This window comes from Aspergillus terreus, genomic scaffold, assembly GCF_000149615.1.
Source record: "Aspergillus terreus NIH2624 scaffold_1 genomic scaffold, whole genome shotgun sequence".
NCBI classification, from domain to species: Eukaryota; Fungi; Ascomycota; class Eurotiomycetes; order Eurotiales; family Aspergillaceae; genus Aspergillus; species Aspergillus terreus.
In genome coordinates, this window is record NT_165972.1 from 139484 (window position 1) to 152091 (window position 12608).

At 53.9% G+C, this 12608-nt stretch overlaps 5 protein-coding genes across 5 annotated transcripts; 1 reads left to right on the forward strand and 4 right to left on the reverse strand.

The window, feature by feature from the left end:
• Positions 1–612: 612 nt before the first annotated feature.
• ATEG_00043 (uncharacterized protein) lies at positions 613–4179 on the reverse strand (the record flags this gene model as incomplete). Its single annotated transcript, XM_001210129.1, has 2 exons — positions 613–1465; positions 1667–4179. The coding sequence occupies 2 exons, from the start codon at positions 4177–4179 to the stop codon at positions 613–615; spliced, it is 3366 nt and encodes a 1121-aa protein (XP_001210129.1).
• Positions 4180–5654: 1475 nt separating this feature from the next.
• Positions 5655–6366, forward strand: ATEG_00044 (putative NADH-ubiquinone oxidoreductase 178 kDa subunit; the record flags this gene model as incomplete). Its single annotated transcript, XM_001210130.1, has 3 exons — positions 5655–5777; positions 5906–6150; positions 6216–6366. The coding sequence occupies 3 exons, from the start codon at positions 5655–5657 to the stop codon at positions 6364–6366; spliced, it is 519 nt and encodes a 172-aa protein (XP_001210130.1).
• Positions 6367–6511: 145 nt separating this feature from the next.
• On the reverse strand, positions 6512–7764 carry ATEG_00045 (protein-histidine N-methyltransferase; the record flags this gene model as incomplete). Its single annotated transcript, XM_001210131.1, has 3 exons — positions 6512–7147; positions 7212–7508; positions 7621–7764. The coding sequence occupies 3 exons, from the start codon at positions 7762–7764 to the stop codon at positions 6512–6514; spliced, it is 1077 nt and encodes a 358-aa protein (XP_001210131.1).
• Positions 7765–8228: 464 nt separating this feature from the next.
• ATEG_00046 (cystathionine gamma-lyase CYS3) lies at positions 8229–9629 on the reverse strand (the record flags this gene model as incomplete). Its single annotated transcript, XM_001210132.1, has 4 exons — positions 8229–8807; positions 8863–9310; positions 9378–9463; positions 9522–9629. The coding sequence occupies 4 exons, from the start codon at positions 9627–9629 to the stop codon at positions 8229–8231; spliced, it is 1221 nt and encodes a 406-aa protein (XP_001210132.1).
• Positions 9630–11134: 1505 nt separating this feature from the next.
• On the reverse strand, positions 11135–11973 carry ATEG_00047 (DNA-directed RNA polymerase III subunit RPC25; the record flags this gene model as incomplete). The annotated part of the gene is made up of 5 exons (XM_001210133.1): positions 11135–11348; positions 11399–11597; positions 11651–11747; positions 11813–11911; positions 11962–11973. 5 exons carry the CDS (start codon positions 11971–11973, stop codon positions 11135–11137), a joined length of 621 nt encoding a protein of 206 aa, XP_001210133.1.
• Between the last annotated feature and the right edge of the window lie 635 nt (positions 11974–12608).

Below are 12608 nucleotides of genomic sequence, written 5' to 3' on the forward strand. Positions count from 1 at the left end.
AGGTATCTCAACTTCTTTCTGTATATCCCGTCCAAATCATACCATTACCAAAGCCACTCCTACAGTGGACCGAAGTGGACCAAATCAGCCCTGTGAGGCTGTGTAATAATGGGCCTCCCCACCCCATCCATACCTCTCGTGGCGTAGCAACGACAATCCCATAAGACGCGAGATTAATGATCCTGAATCAGTCTGCCACAGCTCTAGCCACCTCTATCCATCTTCTGACATTGTTCGCCCGGGTGCACACCGCCACCGTCATACGCCGCAGATGTAGGAGTACCTTGGATGGACTGGCCCAGTCATCCCTGCACTGTCACACCCAGAACAAGCTTTCTCAGCGAATCTGTCAATAGGCTTTACGCCCTTCAGCCGTCTCACCGTGGCTACTGACATCATGATGTGGCGGTGCGGATGGCATATACACAGACAGATCACATTATCAGATAATACAACAATCGCTAATCAGAAATACCAGAGATAGAAAAACATGCCCGGAATGATACTCATGCAGAAACAGAAAACAACCACAAGAACAAAATAAAGTGATAAAAAAGACACGAGAAAGAAAGAAACCGTACAATCACATCCGTCTATCCATGTATCCATCCATCAGGCCTTGACACCCTCAGCCGCTACCTCCTCTCCACACGCCAACGCATCCGTCGACTTCTTCGCCAGCTCCTGCAGTCGCGCAATCACCACCGGCGAGTCCGAGTACAAGACGCCGCCGCGGGCGTAGATGCAGGGGGCGGCCTTTTCGGGATCTTCCGCAAAATCCTCATGCGCCGCCTCGCGCATGATCCGTGGGAACGTCCGCAGGATGACATGTCGGCTGGGGTCGTCTCGAGAGCCCACCGTGCCTTCCTTGGGGGTGCCGCACTCCTCCCAGTCATCGTTCGAGGACACCTCGGCCTCCGGGGCCGGGAGCGAGGCCAGGATGAGCTCGCGCTCGACGCGCGCATGCCGCCACGTCTCGGCCGCCAGCTTGACAATCTTGCGCACGCCGACCACGAGGGAGTCCAGGCGGCGGGGGTCGGCAAAGTGTTTGAGGTGGTCGACGATCTCGTCGACGATCACGGCGGCCACGACGTTGATGGACTGCTTGGCGTCGGAGGTCGTGTAGGCGGCTTTGAGCGTCTGCTGGCGCCAGAAGGCCTCGCGGCGCACGGACTTGCGACGGATGTCCATCGACAGCATCTGGAAGAACGTGTCCGCTTTGTCGTACCGGCGACCCAGGGTGAACAAGAATGGGTGGAAGATCCGGTAGGTCAATGTCTTCGAGATGACATGCTGTACGTATGCAGCGCGCAGTTCACGCGACGCAGGAGTGTTGTCGAGGAACGACGGTAGCTCCGGAGGCAGTTTCGACAGGATATCCTTGGGAGGGTCAATGGCGAGGTACGTGAAGTGCTCCTGGGACAGGGAGACAATCAGATGGGAGAGCTGGCCGAAGCAGTCCAAACTAGATTTAGAATTCTTATCAGAACATGTACATTGAAAGCCTTATCCACATATCGTCATAATCATCATAAATCTATCCGAGAAAGAAACAAAGGAAAAGTAGTGAATGTAGGTCATGCCCAAGAAAAAGAGCGGGTCATAGAATGAAAGGAAATGAAACAAATGAATGACAGAAACATTCTCAGTGCACCAGGTCACTTACAAGAATGAATCCCCCTTTGTGCTCTTCAGGTCTGTGGCTTCTCCCAGGCTGTGCAGGGTCTTCCGCAGCCTGTCGCAGTCCTTGTCCAGATTGTCAATAGTGGTCCGCATGCCATCCACCGCATGCTGAAGCTGCTGCTCCTTGACCAGGTTGTCTTCTTCCAATTTCTTGTTCTCACGTTCGACGCCGGCACACTCGTCGATCTTGTCCGTAAGTCGCTTTTCCAGGTCGTTCTTTTCTTCAGTCCAGCGCTGGTTCATTTCAGCCACTGTCGCCTCGTGGCTGTTCTTCATCGACTCGATTTCCTTGGCATGCTGCTCCCGGGTGTCGTCGAGTTCCTTTTGTTTGTCGTCGAGAGCTGTCTTTGTCGATTCCAGTTCGCTGACCTTCGAGTCGTACTCGGCTTGGAGGGCGTCGTGAGATTCTTGCATCTGCTGCTTCTCCTTCTCGTAGTCGGCCTTCATCGCCTCTTGCTGACCAAGGAGCTCCTTTTCGCGTGCTTCGAGGTTCTCAGCCGCCGTCTTCTCATCTTCGGCTCGGATCTCCTCGAAGAGCTCGGTCAGCTCCTGCTTCTGAGAGGCAAGGGCTTCCTCCTTCTCCGCCTTTTGTTTCTCCAACTCCCTTTCATGGGCTTCCTGTGCTTCGCGAAGGTTGTTGTTCAATGTGGTAATCTCCCCTTCCAGCTCAGTCTTCCGGGCTGACAGCTCTTCGTTGGACTTTTCGGCATCCTCGAATTTTTCCTCAAAGTCCTTCCGTTTCTCTTCGAGATTACCTAGCTCCATCCGGAGTTCGTTGATGGTATTCTTGAGTTTTCGAGACTCCTCCGCAGACTCAGCGGCCGTTTTCCTCATCTGATTTTGCAAAGCCTCAATGTAGAAATCCTTGTGCATCAGGTCTTGTTCGTGTTGGTTGGTCAGATGCTTGAATTCGGCCTCGCGTGCATTCAGCTTCCCCTTCGTGTTCTTGTAGCTGTCGAGCAAGCGGTTGATGTCGGGGATGGCATCTTGAATCCTTTGGAGCAGCTCAATGGGCTCCTCATGCTCTGGTGGAGACATGGTCCCTTTCCGATTGATTCCGTGGCCATTTGCATATGCGAGATCCCGCAACGCCTGGAAGGATGTTGCGGACGGAGGATCGATAGAGCCCCGGGGAGTCGGCATGTTCGGTGGCGGATGATGGTAGTATGCATATTGTGGCATGTATGGCGACGCAGTCATCACAGGGGAGTGATAGGCAGTTGCGTAGCTGGGAGCCACTGATGGAGACATACCGGGGACTGTCGGAGCCGGTGGCGGCGGTGACGCATGTGGGGACATCACCGGAGACATGTAAGCCGAGCGCGCCAGGGGACTGCTGATCTTGGGGACAGGTGAAGCAGACTTTGGAACCGGCGACACCAGTTTTTGCACTGGGGATGCAGGTTTTGGGACGGGGGAAGCAGCCTGCGGGGCTGGCGAGGGAGGCTGTTGCATGGGCGAAGCCGCTCGGGACACGGGGGTAGCAACCTGCTGTGGGGAGGCAGCTTTATCCATAGGCAAAGCTGCCTCCTCCTTTGGAGAGGCAGGCTGCTCCATCGGGGAAATGGCTCGAGCCAAGGGCGAGTGCGTTCGCGGGACCGGCGAGGCTGGTTTAGAGAAGGGTGATGCGGCTCTGGGCGAGTGGGACGAATAGGGAACTGGTGACGAGGCCTTGAAGCCCGGCGAAGCAGGCACGGGGGTTGAAGCCGCCTGGGGTGCCGGAGATGCAGGCTTGGACCCAGCTAGGAAGTCCTCGGTGATGGACGAATGAGCCGTCGAATCAAAGAAACGGTTCGTTGGAGTAGTGAAAGGCGGGTCTGATTCGAGATCCTCCGCGTGGGCGCGGGGCGAAGTCGCAATGAATTGGGTCTCCGTTGGTGAAGGGGATGGGAGAGGAATGGATGCTGGTCCAGTTGAAAGTAATGGAGTCTGGGGTGCCGTGACTGGGGTTGGCTCGGACGGTTCTGCTGTGCCACTTGGGACTTCCGACGTGCCTTTGTCTTCAGAGATGATCTCCGTGGTCTCGAGAGGACGTTCAGAGAGATTTATATCCTCAACGTGGGACTCGAGGGTCGGGCCAGACTCTGCCCAAGCATCTTCCACGTCTTGGTGTTGATGTGAGGCAAGTTCAGGCTCAGTCTGCTGGGTGGGATGACCTTCCGCAGGGGGCGGTGACTGAGGTGGATGTTCGGCTGCTGGAGTAGACACCTCCTCGACTGTAGGATGTTGCTCCAGTTCTGCTTCTTTCTCCGGGAGCACCTCCAGCTCTGGGATGGGCTCCGGTACAGAGTCAAGGTTGGGTGTGACTTCTGCTTGTTGAGGCTGAGCCTCTGCGTCTGCCTCGAGCTGCGAAAGTTCCTGCTGGGGTTGCTCTTGTTGCTCAGGAGGAATCTCCAGTTGTGGCGTCTGGCCCTGGGACTCTTCCTGGTTCTTCCCCTTCTTATTCTTCTGCTTAGTCCCAGTCTTGCCTTTGCCCTTCTTGCCTGACGGCGCCATAGTGGGAGAGGTGCGTGCCCAAGTTCTCGCAACAGAATCAGACGTGTTACCAGTGGGCTGGGACTTTTGTTAGCAGCGAGTCGATTGGATGGTTTGGTAGGGGTGGTAGGTACGTTTGTAAGTGCTTGAGGTCACTGAGAAGGTATTCTCCGTCGATATGGGTGTGTGAATGAGTCTAGAGGTGGGAAGACTGTACAATCACAAGATCATGTCTCGGACGAAGAGGTAGAAGATCAGAGAGGAAGGCCGTCGAAAATCTTCGAGCAGGGAACCCTGCAAGCATGCGCAAATCGCAAGAGTCCACGCAAACGGATGGGCCGATATCAAATGAAGGTTCAAGCAAGCAGACAGTTTCGGACGTTGGACTGTGGCGGCAACAATGGGAGTTGAACGATTGGATTTCTAGGAGATAGGATGGAGGGAAACAACAGGAAAGAGAAAATACGACCGACTAATAAGCTATCTCCAATGACGCCCAAAAAAGAAAAGCCCGACACTAGGGAAACGACATCCACAGCCTCGAGGGGGCTGGCAAGGCGGTAGACGGACCGAACCTTGTAAAATTGATACCCATCCATAGTCGAACAGGGAAACACAAGAGCGCATGCTTTGGAGTCCAAGGGAAAGCAAGCGAGGTGGATCTGAAGCCTCGACTCCGATGCTGCACCAAACCCAATGGCGGTTGGCTGTCGCTTAGCATTGGGCATCAATGGGTCTGTTTTTGGGAGTGGCTGGAACGGAGACACCAACAAGAGGAGTCTAAAAAAATCGACAAGGAAAAAAAACCACACCATGAACACACGACGACTTGTTCATTGTGGACAGTCGCAAACGCCGGGGGCAGGCTGGTGGAGTCAGTAGGACTAATTAAAGACTGATGACATGTCGCATTGGACATCCAGACGTTTGGCGAGGCTGCAAGTTAGTCGTCGAGAAGAACCCCAATAATCGTTCGACTGATGGGGAGCAGTGGGGAGCGTTCTTTGAAAGTGAGGCAGTTAGCCATGCATTGGTACCACTCTGAATGCGGTGTGGCAGAGGGTCATCGTTCTTGACTTGGTGGACAACACACCACGACCCGCACATGTCGCTAGGGCGGGATTTCCCCAGCCCCGATCAAAGCGATGCATTCCGGGATCCCTGCAAGACCCGAGCCAAGCGCGAGTTGCATTGGTTGACGTGATTGTGTCGGGTTGGAGAGAAGATGGAGTTGTCAGAGGAGTAGTTTGTAGGTGATGAGGTATGTACATTGTGCAGATGGAGAGATGGACGAGGTAAACAACACCGCGCTAATCCCAAAATGGTAACTACCAGTCATGGGCGGCGGTTAGTAATCGACGGTCGCCCTAAACCCTATTGAGGACATCACGTGGCCTCCGCGGGAACCGCTCCTCGCGCTGCATTCAACGGAACCTCCAAATCCCCGGCGACGGCATCATACCAGTTCGGCGCTGCCAATTGTCTCTCTCCACACCATGTCCTTTGCCAGGCGATCGGTCGCTTCTGCGCGGCTGCTGCTGCGGAACCAGCCTCCCCGACGATTCGGCTCTCACGCCGCCGGCCACGGCCATGCGGAGCCTGTGAACGAGAGCTTCGGCGTACGTTTTCCTGCCCCTCCCTTCTTGCGACACGGTGGGAGTGTCCGCCAGTGGACCGTTACGTCGATGGCCATGATTCCATGATGATTGTGTGCAATGGCTAACTCCGCCGTTTCGCACCCATACAGCGCAGTTTCTACGTCACCATTGGCTCCTTCGCCTCCTGCTATGTCCTCTACCGTCTGAGCCAGGCCAACGAGAACTCTGGATCTCAGTCGTGGATCTCCAGCCTCATCGACAAGTACACGCCCTCGGAGAAGGTGTTTGAGGAGCGCAATGCCATCCACACCGTCGCCATGGAGAAGGCCGCCCACGACCGTCACCTGTTCCAGAGTCAAGGTCCCCGTGCTGCGTTCGAGCTGAAGCAGCCTGAGTACGTCAACATCACCAACCCGTTTGATAGAACACGAACTAATCATATTTATTCCATCTGTGTAGGGTCAGCTTCCACGCCGTTGCGCCGTACAACGTCCCTGCCGGCTACGACGTGGATCTGAGCCATGTGGCCGCACACTACGAACAGGAGAACAAGGCCAAGGACGAGTCTCGCATCGCCCGCATGAAGGACGGCAAGTCTCTCTACGACTAGAAAAATCGATATCGTTGGTTGTTTGGTTTCCCAATGTCGGTAATAGACATGCAATGCAGGGGCGTGTACATATAGCAGACCAGTCAAGGTTCTAAGTTGTTTCGTTTGACATTCCAATCTCGTTTCTTTTGTTTCTATCTCAGATCTATCCCGCAATCTCCAAGACTACCCTTCCCACCCCCTCCGACTTCACGTCCAGCCGCTCCTGCACCCTCACCGCATCCCCAGTGAGTCCTCTAAACACAGCCAGGAACTCATCCACCCCGCCCCCAACCCCAAAGTAAACCTTCTTAGCCGCAACCAGCGCCCGACTCCGCCCACCGCCCTCCGTAGACCGCCGCAGCAACGCCAGCAGCGTCTCCGAGAACGCAGACAGCGACGCAGGCGAGTAGATGGTCTCGCTCGCCATGACGAGCGTGTCCCGATGGCCGGACCCGACACCCGCAAACACCAGCTCGACAAACGCCGGCGACCAAGCGCCAGAAATAAACTCCACCGTGATCCCCTTCTCTGCCAGGTCCTTCACAAACCGCTCCAGCAACTCCGGGGTAACATCCAGTTCCTCCTCCTGCTCAGTCTCCGGCGGAGCCCCGGCGGACACGGACGTCCGCTGGCTGACGATATAGTTCCACGTCAGAAGGAGATTAGGCAGCGTGACGAGCCGCAGCACAGCAGAATTGTAGTCCGCGAAGGTGAAATGCGTTTTTCGCCCGCTCGGCTCTGGGCGGGCGAGCAGCTGCGCGAAGAGCGCCAGAGACGGCACGGCGGTGCCAGCGCCAAGCTAAATGCGTCAGGCTCGGTTCATAGAGATATAGATGTCTATTTGGGTCGGGGAGGGAGCCTACCTCGATGATATGCAGATCTTGGGCGCTCTCGGACGCCACGCCCTCGGCAGCGACGAGCTTGGCCAGATCGAGCGCGCATTCCCACGTCTTGAATCCCCCCTCGTAGAAATTGGGCTTGATGTCGCCCTCTTCCAGGCCGGAGATGAGTTCTTCGTTCTCGTGGTCGGCTGTGTCTTCGGCCATGAGTTGGGTGCGGATATCAAACACCTCTCGCCTGGCGAGGGTGAGCGACTCATCTGTCCCTGATACCTCGATGGCGAGTTTGTTGTAGGAGATTTGTGAGGGGAATGTTGGGATCTGGGGATGTCAGTTGTTGATTGACTGATATCGTTTGTATATATTGGGCACTTGTAGGGGCTGTCCTTCGATATGAAGAAACAAGGCAATCCCAAGAGATACACCCACTTACCCACTCCTTAATATCATGTTTCTGCGCCGGCACTAGAGCCGGGAGACCATTGTCCTCGGTTTGGGCGAGGTTGACTCCTTCTTCATGCAACTCGGAGTCGTCAATATCAATGTCGTCGCCGGAGAAGCCAAAGCTGAACGCCATGTTTAGTAGTTGCAGAAGTGGCAGTATTTATGTACCAGCTCCTTTCCAGCAGAGACCCTCCCAGTTCTAGACAGGAGAGGCGATCGGCGATATACAGCGTCCAATGTTCCTACTGTCGTGGGGTAGTTATAGATGGTGCCCCGCAGGTGAAACGGGAGAGAAAATTTTGACAAGCGTATGCTCGACTGGGGTAGTATCCCTAGAACGGTTCCTTCAAAAAAATAGGACAATATTGTAGGATTTGCTTGAATAAAAGACTGCTCTGCCAGTCACATTTCGTTTGAGGTTTTTTTCACTTATCCCACGGATGACTAATCGCCATACTGATGCTTCAGTGGGTAACTATGCAAATAACTATACAGTCCACGTCCTTTACATTTGAGTATACTAGAATAAACAGTGCTATGTTAAAAACAATCCATATCATTATTATCCGTCTAAGGTATATCTATACTCTATCAGATCTATGCAGTCCCGTTCCCGTTCTGGCCAGCAGTAACCGCCTTCTCAAGTGCCTGCAGCGCATCCGCCACGAGATCCTCCGCATCCTCGACACCGCAACTCATGCGCACCAGATCGTCAAAGACACCGGCGGCCTCCCGCTGGTCCTTGGGGATTCCAGCGTGCGTCATGCTAGAGGGGACCTCACAGAGCGACTCGACGCCGCCGAGACTCTCGGCCAGAGTGAAGACCTTGGTGTACTGGCAGAACAGATGGGCCGCCTGCTGGCCGCCCTTCATGCGGAAGCTGAGCATACCGCCACCCATGCCCTGGCGGTGCTGCTTGATGGCGATGGCGCGCTGCGGGTGCGACTCGATGCCCGGGTAGTTGACGGAAATGACGTGGGGGGAGGCCTCGAGGGCGCGGGCGACGGCCGTGGCGTTGGTGGTGGCCTCGCGCGCACGCAGATGCAGCGTCTTGAGACCGCGGTGGGCAAGCCAGCAGTCGAAGGGGGACGGGACGGCGCCAATGGCGTTCTGGAGGAAGGTGAGGCGCTCCTTGAGGCTGTCGGAGTTGAACGCGGCGACTCCCATGAGAACGTCCTGGGGATGTTAGTCAATTGCTTGCATGAGACTTATAAAGGGAAGATGTGCGTACCGAGTGACCGTTAATGTACTTGGTGACGGAGTGGACGACAATGTCGGCACCGTGGTCCAGAGGGTTCTGGACGTAGGGGCTCATGAACGTGTTGTCGACAACGACCAGGATTCCGTGGCGATGTGCGACGGCCGCGACCTTGCGGATATCCACCAAGCCCAGCGTGGGGTTCGACGGGGTCTCGATCCAGACCAGCTTGGTCTCGTTGGGCCGGATCAGTTCCTCCACGTCAAGTTCAATGCAAGGCGAGAAGGTCACATGCACACCGTGCGCGGACGCGACCTTGGTGAAGTATCTATGCGTACCGCCGTACACGTCGGAGACGGAGACGACGTGCGATCCAGCGGCGAGCGACTGGAGGATGACGGCAGTGGTCGCGGAGCCGGAGGAAAAGGCAAGGGCATATTTAGCGTGTTCGAGCGCGGCGACAGCCTGCTCAAAGTTGTCACTAGACCGGGTTAGTTGGACCGTGTCACCGATACACAAGTGCGTTGGATGCGCAACAGGCGACATACCGATTCGGGTTGGAACTCCGTGTGTATTCGTAGAGACCGACGGGATTGCCGACGCTGGTCTGCGCGAACGTCGTGGAGAGGGAAATCTAGGATTGTCAGTCCATTGCGGCTGACGCCATTGGATTCTAGAACGGATTGACTGACAGGAGCAATCACTGCGCCGGTGGTGGGATCATGAGGGGCGCCAGCATGAACGGCCAAAGTGCCGAAGCGGCGATCCTGCGCCAGGTTTCCATTCTCGTGACCGGTCATTTTGATGTGTACGAAGTAATCAAAAGCAGATAGAGAAGCGCTGCGAATTGATAGCTTTTTGGGGCTAGAAATGCGACAATAGTAATAATATCAGAGGGATTGTTGGTGGAAGAAGAAAAGATGGGATGGAGGTACGATGAGATCACAGGGAGATGATCGATAAGAATCCCTTGCGGTAGTTATATGCCCCGAACGGATGATTTATAATATGTACAAAAGGCAGTCAGACCCGATGCTTACGGTGTCCGAGTTTAAATAATTTGTAATTTTCCTTTTAATTTTTTCTTCAATTTTTTTTTTCTTATGAAACCGAGAAAAATCTGATGCTTGACCGCGGTTTCTTTTACGTTGCGGATTCCTGTCGATTGGGGCCCGCGCGGGTTTCCAGAACTAAAAAGGGACTCCACCGCCGCTCTCCCGCCACTAACCGAGTGCCTCAAATAGACGGAGTACATTGGCTTTATTCTAGATAAGCTGGGGGTTGAAGAGTGTCAAAGTATATTCCTAGGCCTAATGATATCGATTTTTTTAGGGATTGCGCATAGTAAATGTCCCTCATGACTCATAACACGGAAGGCTCGATTAAGGCCTCCCAATCAGATACTTGATGCCAAAGTAGAAGGGTGATTCAGAACACTCCTTAGGGTAGTTCTATAACTATGTGAATGCACATATATTGATATGGATCCGACTATGTCTCCAGTTGCGCTACCAGACGTCAAAGGGTTATTCGCAAATTTCTTCACATGGGTATGTTTGGCTCTGGACTGCCTAAGTGAGTAGTAAATACCTGTAGCCCGTATCATTCACCCATAATCAACCTGTTTAAAGATGATAACAACGTGGACTAAGGAACACAACTTCTCTTCTTCCTCTCGCTGAGCTTTTCTCACCTTTTCTCTTCCCTTTCCGCCCATGTCAGTGCCTAGGGAACCAAACGTAGCCTTGAGGAAGCCCGTGGCATCGAACTCTCCTGATTACCATATCTTCTGATTCAAGGGAATCTGTCAATCAAAAATGACTGCTAGGTCACCTAAATGTGAGATTTTCTGGTGGCATAGATGCGGGGGAACAGTCTGATGACTCAACAGTGGGATCGAAGGGAATACGAGATGACTGACAAGTGTATGTTCTTATGATGGAAATTATCAGCCAAAATGATCACTGCACTACCAAAAAGTTGCTTAGATTGTCTCTGGCATGCCGGTCTGATTGGGCCTTGCAAATGGTCGCCAGATGACAAACCGGCTCTCTGCCGGGTGTCGTCATTCCCCTTGCATCTTAGCAATCAAACTCTAAATTTGTCCATCGGACGTTTGGCAGCTCAGCCGCAATAGTTAGGTATCTTAGGTTGGATTTGATATTAATATCAAAGTAAGAACCGCAAAGAAGTCAGAAGAACGCAAACAGGCAGCAAATTCGTAAGCGACATGTCTAGTCTCACTACCACCAGGATATGGGCCCCAATCCGGCCATTTGCATCGATCCCTGCGCGAGTTAGAAGATTACTCCAAGTCGGAGGTGACATAGTTCGGACGTACAATGATCGAGTAAGGCGGTTTTCGCTCGCTGGTCGCGCCATCGCCCAGATCCGGTGCGTTGGGAATCTGGTCATGCCATTCTTCCATCTCCACACGGAGTCGGACAATTTCGCCCACGTCAAAGTAGAACGTAGAGCCGTCTTCGTTTTCCCAGATCCACACTTGGTCGGCGTAGTCACTGCTCTCGTCAGTTCCCTGGATGCAATAGACTAATGCAAAGAGACTTACAATCTTGCGCCGTCAAGGAGCAGGTTAGGGGGGACGAGGATGTCGTTGAAGAACTCGACACCAACTGGAATGCTCAGTGGGGTGACCGTCGTCGCCGCAGGAAGGGACATACTCTTGATGCCGTGCTCGGTGGCGCTGGAGATCTTTCCCAGCATGATCTCGCCTTTGAAAGGGCGGAAAACAATCAGACGGAATTTCACTGAATCATCAGTCAGAAAAGAGAATCAGCGAGAGAAGACGGCATGGACAAACCATTCACATTCACCAGACCGGTTCCATGGCCAATGAGACCGTCGGAGGATTCGAGCAAGTCATAGAAGCCAATGCAAAGACCAATCTTTTGGATGACCTGTGATCGTCAGGACCTCATCCTGGAAACAGATCGTCCGAACTCGAACTGGGAAGGGATCCTACTTTATTGGCGTACTTCTCGTTGATGTTGTCTTCAATAGCCACCGAACTATACTTGGAAAAGTCTTCGGGGGCGATCTGAATCAGATCGGAGAGAGTGGTCTGCAATAGTCATTAGTATCTGTATCATTCCAGGGACTGATGCAACTGACAAGGATGAACATTGTGGTTCACGACGGCGCGACGGTGAAAGCTCTTATCCTAGCGTGGTGACAAAGCGAGAAGAATTCTGGGACATGTATTCCATATTCGACAGACAGACAGCAAATACGCGACGATCACTATGCCATCGTCTACGCCAGTCTCATCGTCGTGGAGCGGAAGTATACAAGCAGAGGACTGGCCAGCGATGTAAGGTACTGCAGTATCAGTCAAAGCCCTCAGCCTGTCAACCAATCGCAGCCTGTTGATCCTCCGATTCTGATTTTCTTACAAACACGGCACGTGACTCATCGGAACGGAACAACGTGGATGGGCCCATCGTGGTCGAGAACCGCCAACCGCCTTCCGTCCCAGGAATTTCTCAGGGACGGAAAAGAGGCCCGAGCTTTGCGAGCTCTTCCGCTCACTTTCGAGTGTCTTGGACGATGGCGTGGATGCTGTCGTTCTGCGAAGGTCCGTGATCTTCGTCCCCGCAATGAACTCCCAGGGGTTTTCGTTTCCTCCTCCCCCTCCGCCGCCGCCATCTTCACAGCAACCACAACAACCGCAACAACCTTATGGGAACCCGCCTGGTGCCTATCCTTCCCAGTATGGTCAGGGTGCTTATGCCCAGCGAGGGGGACGTTCCGGTGGTCCT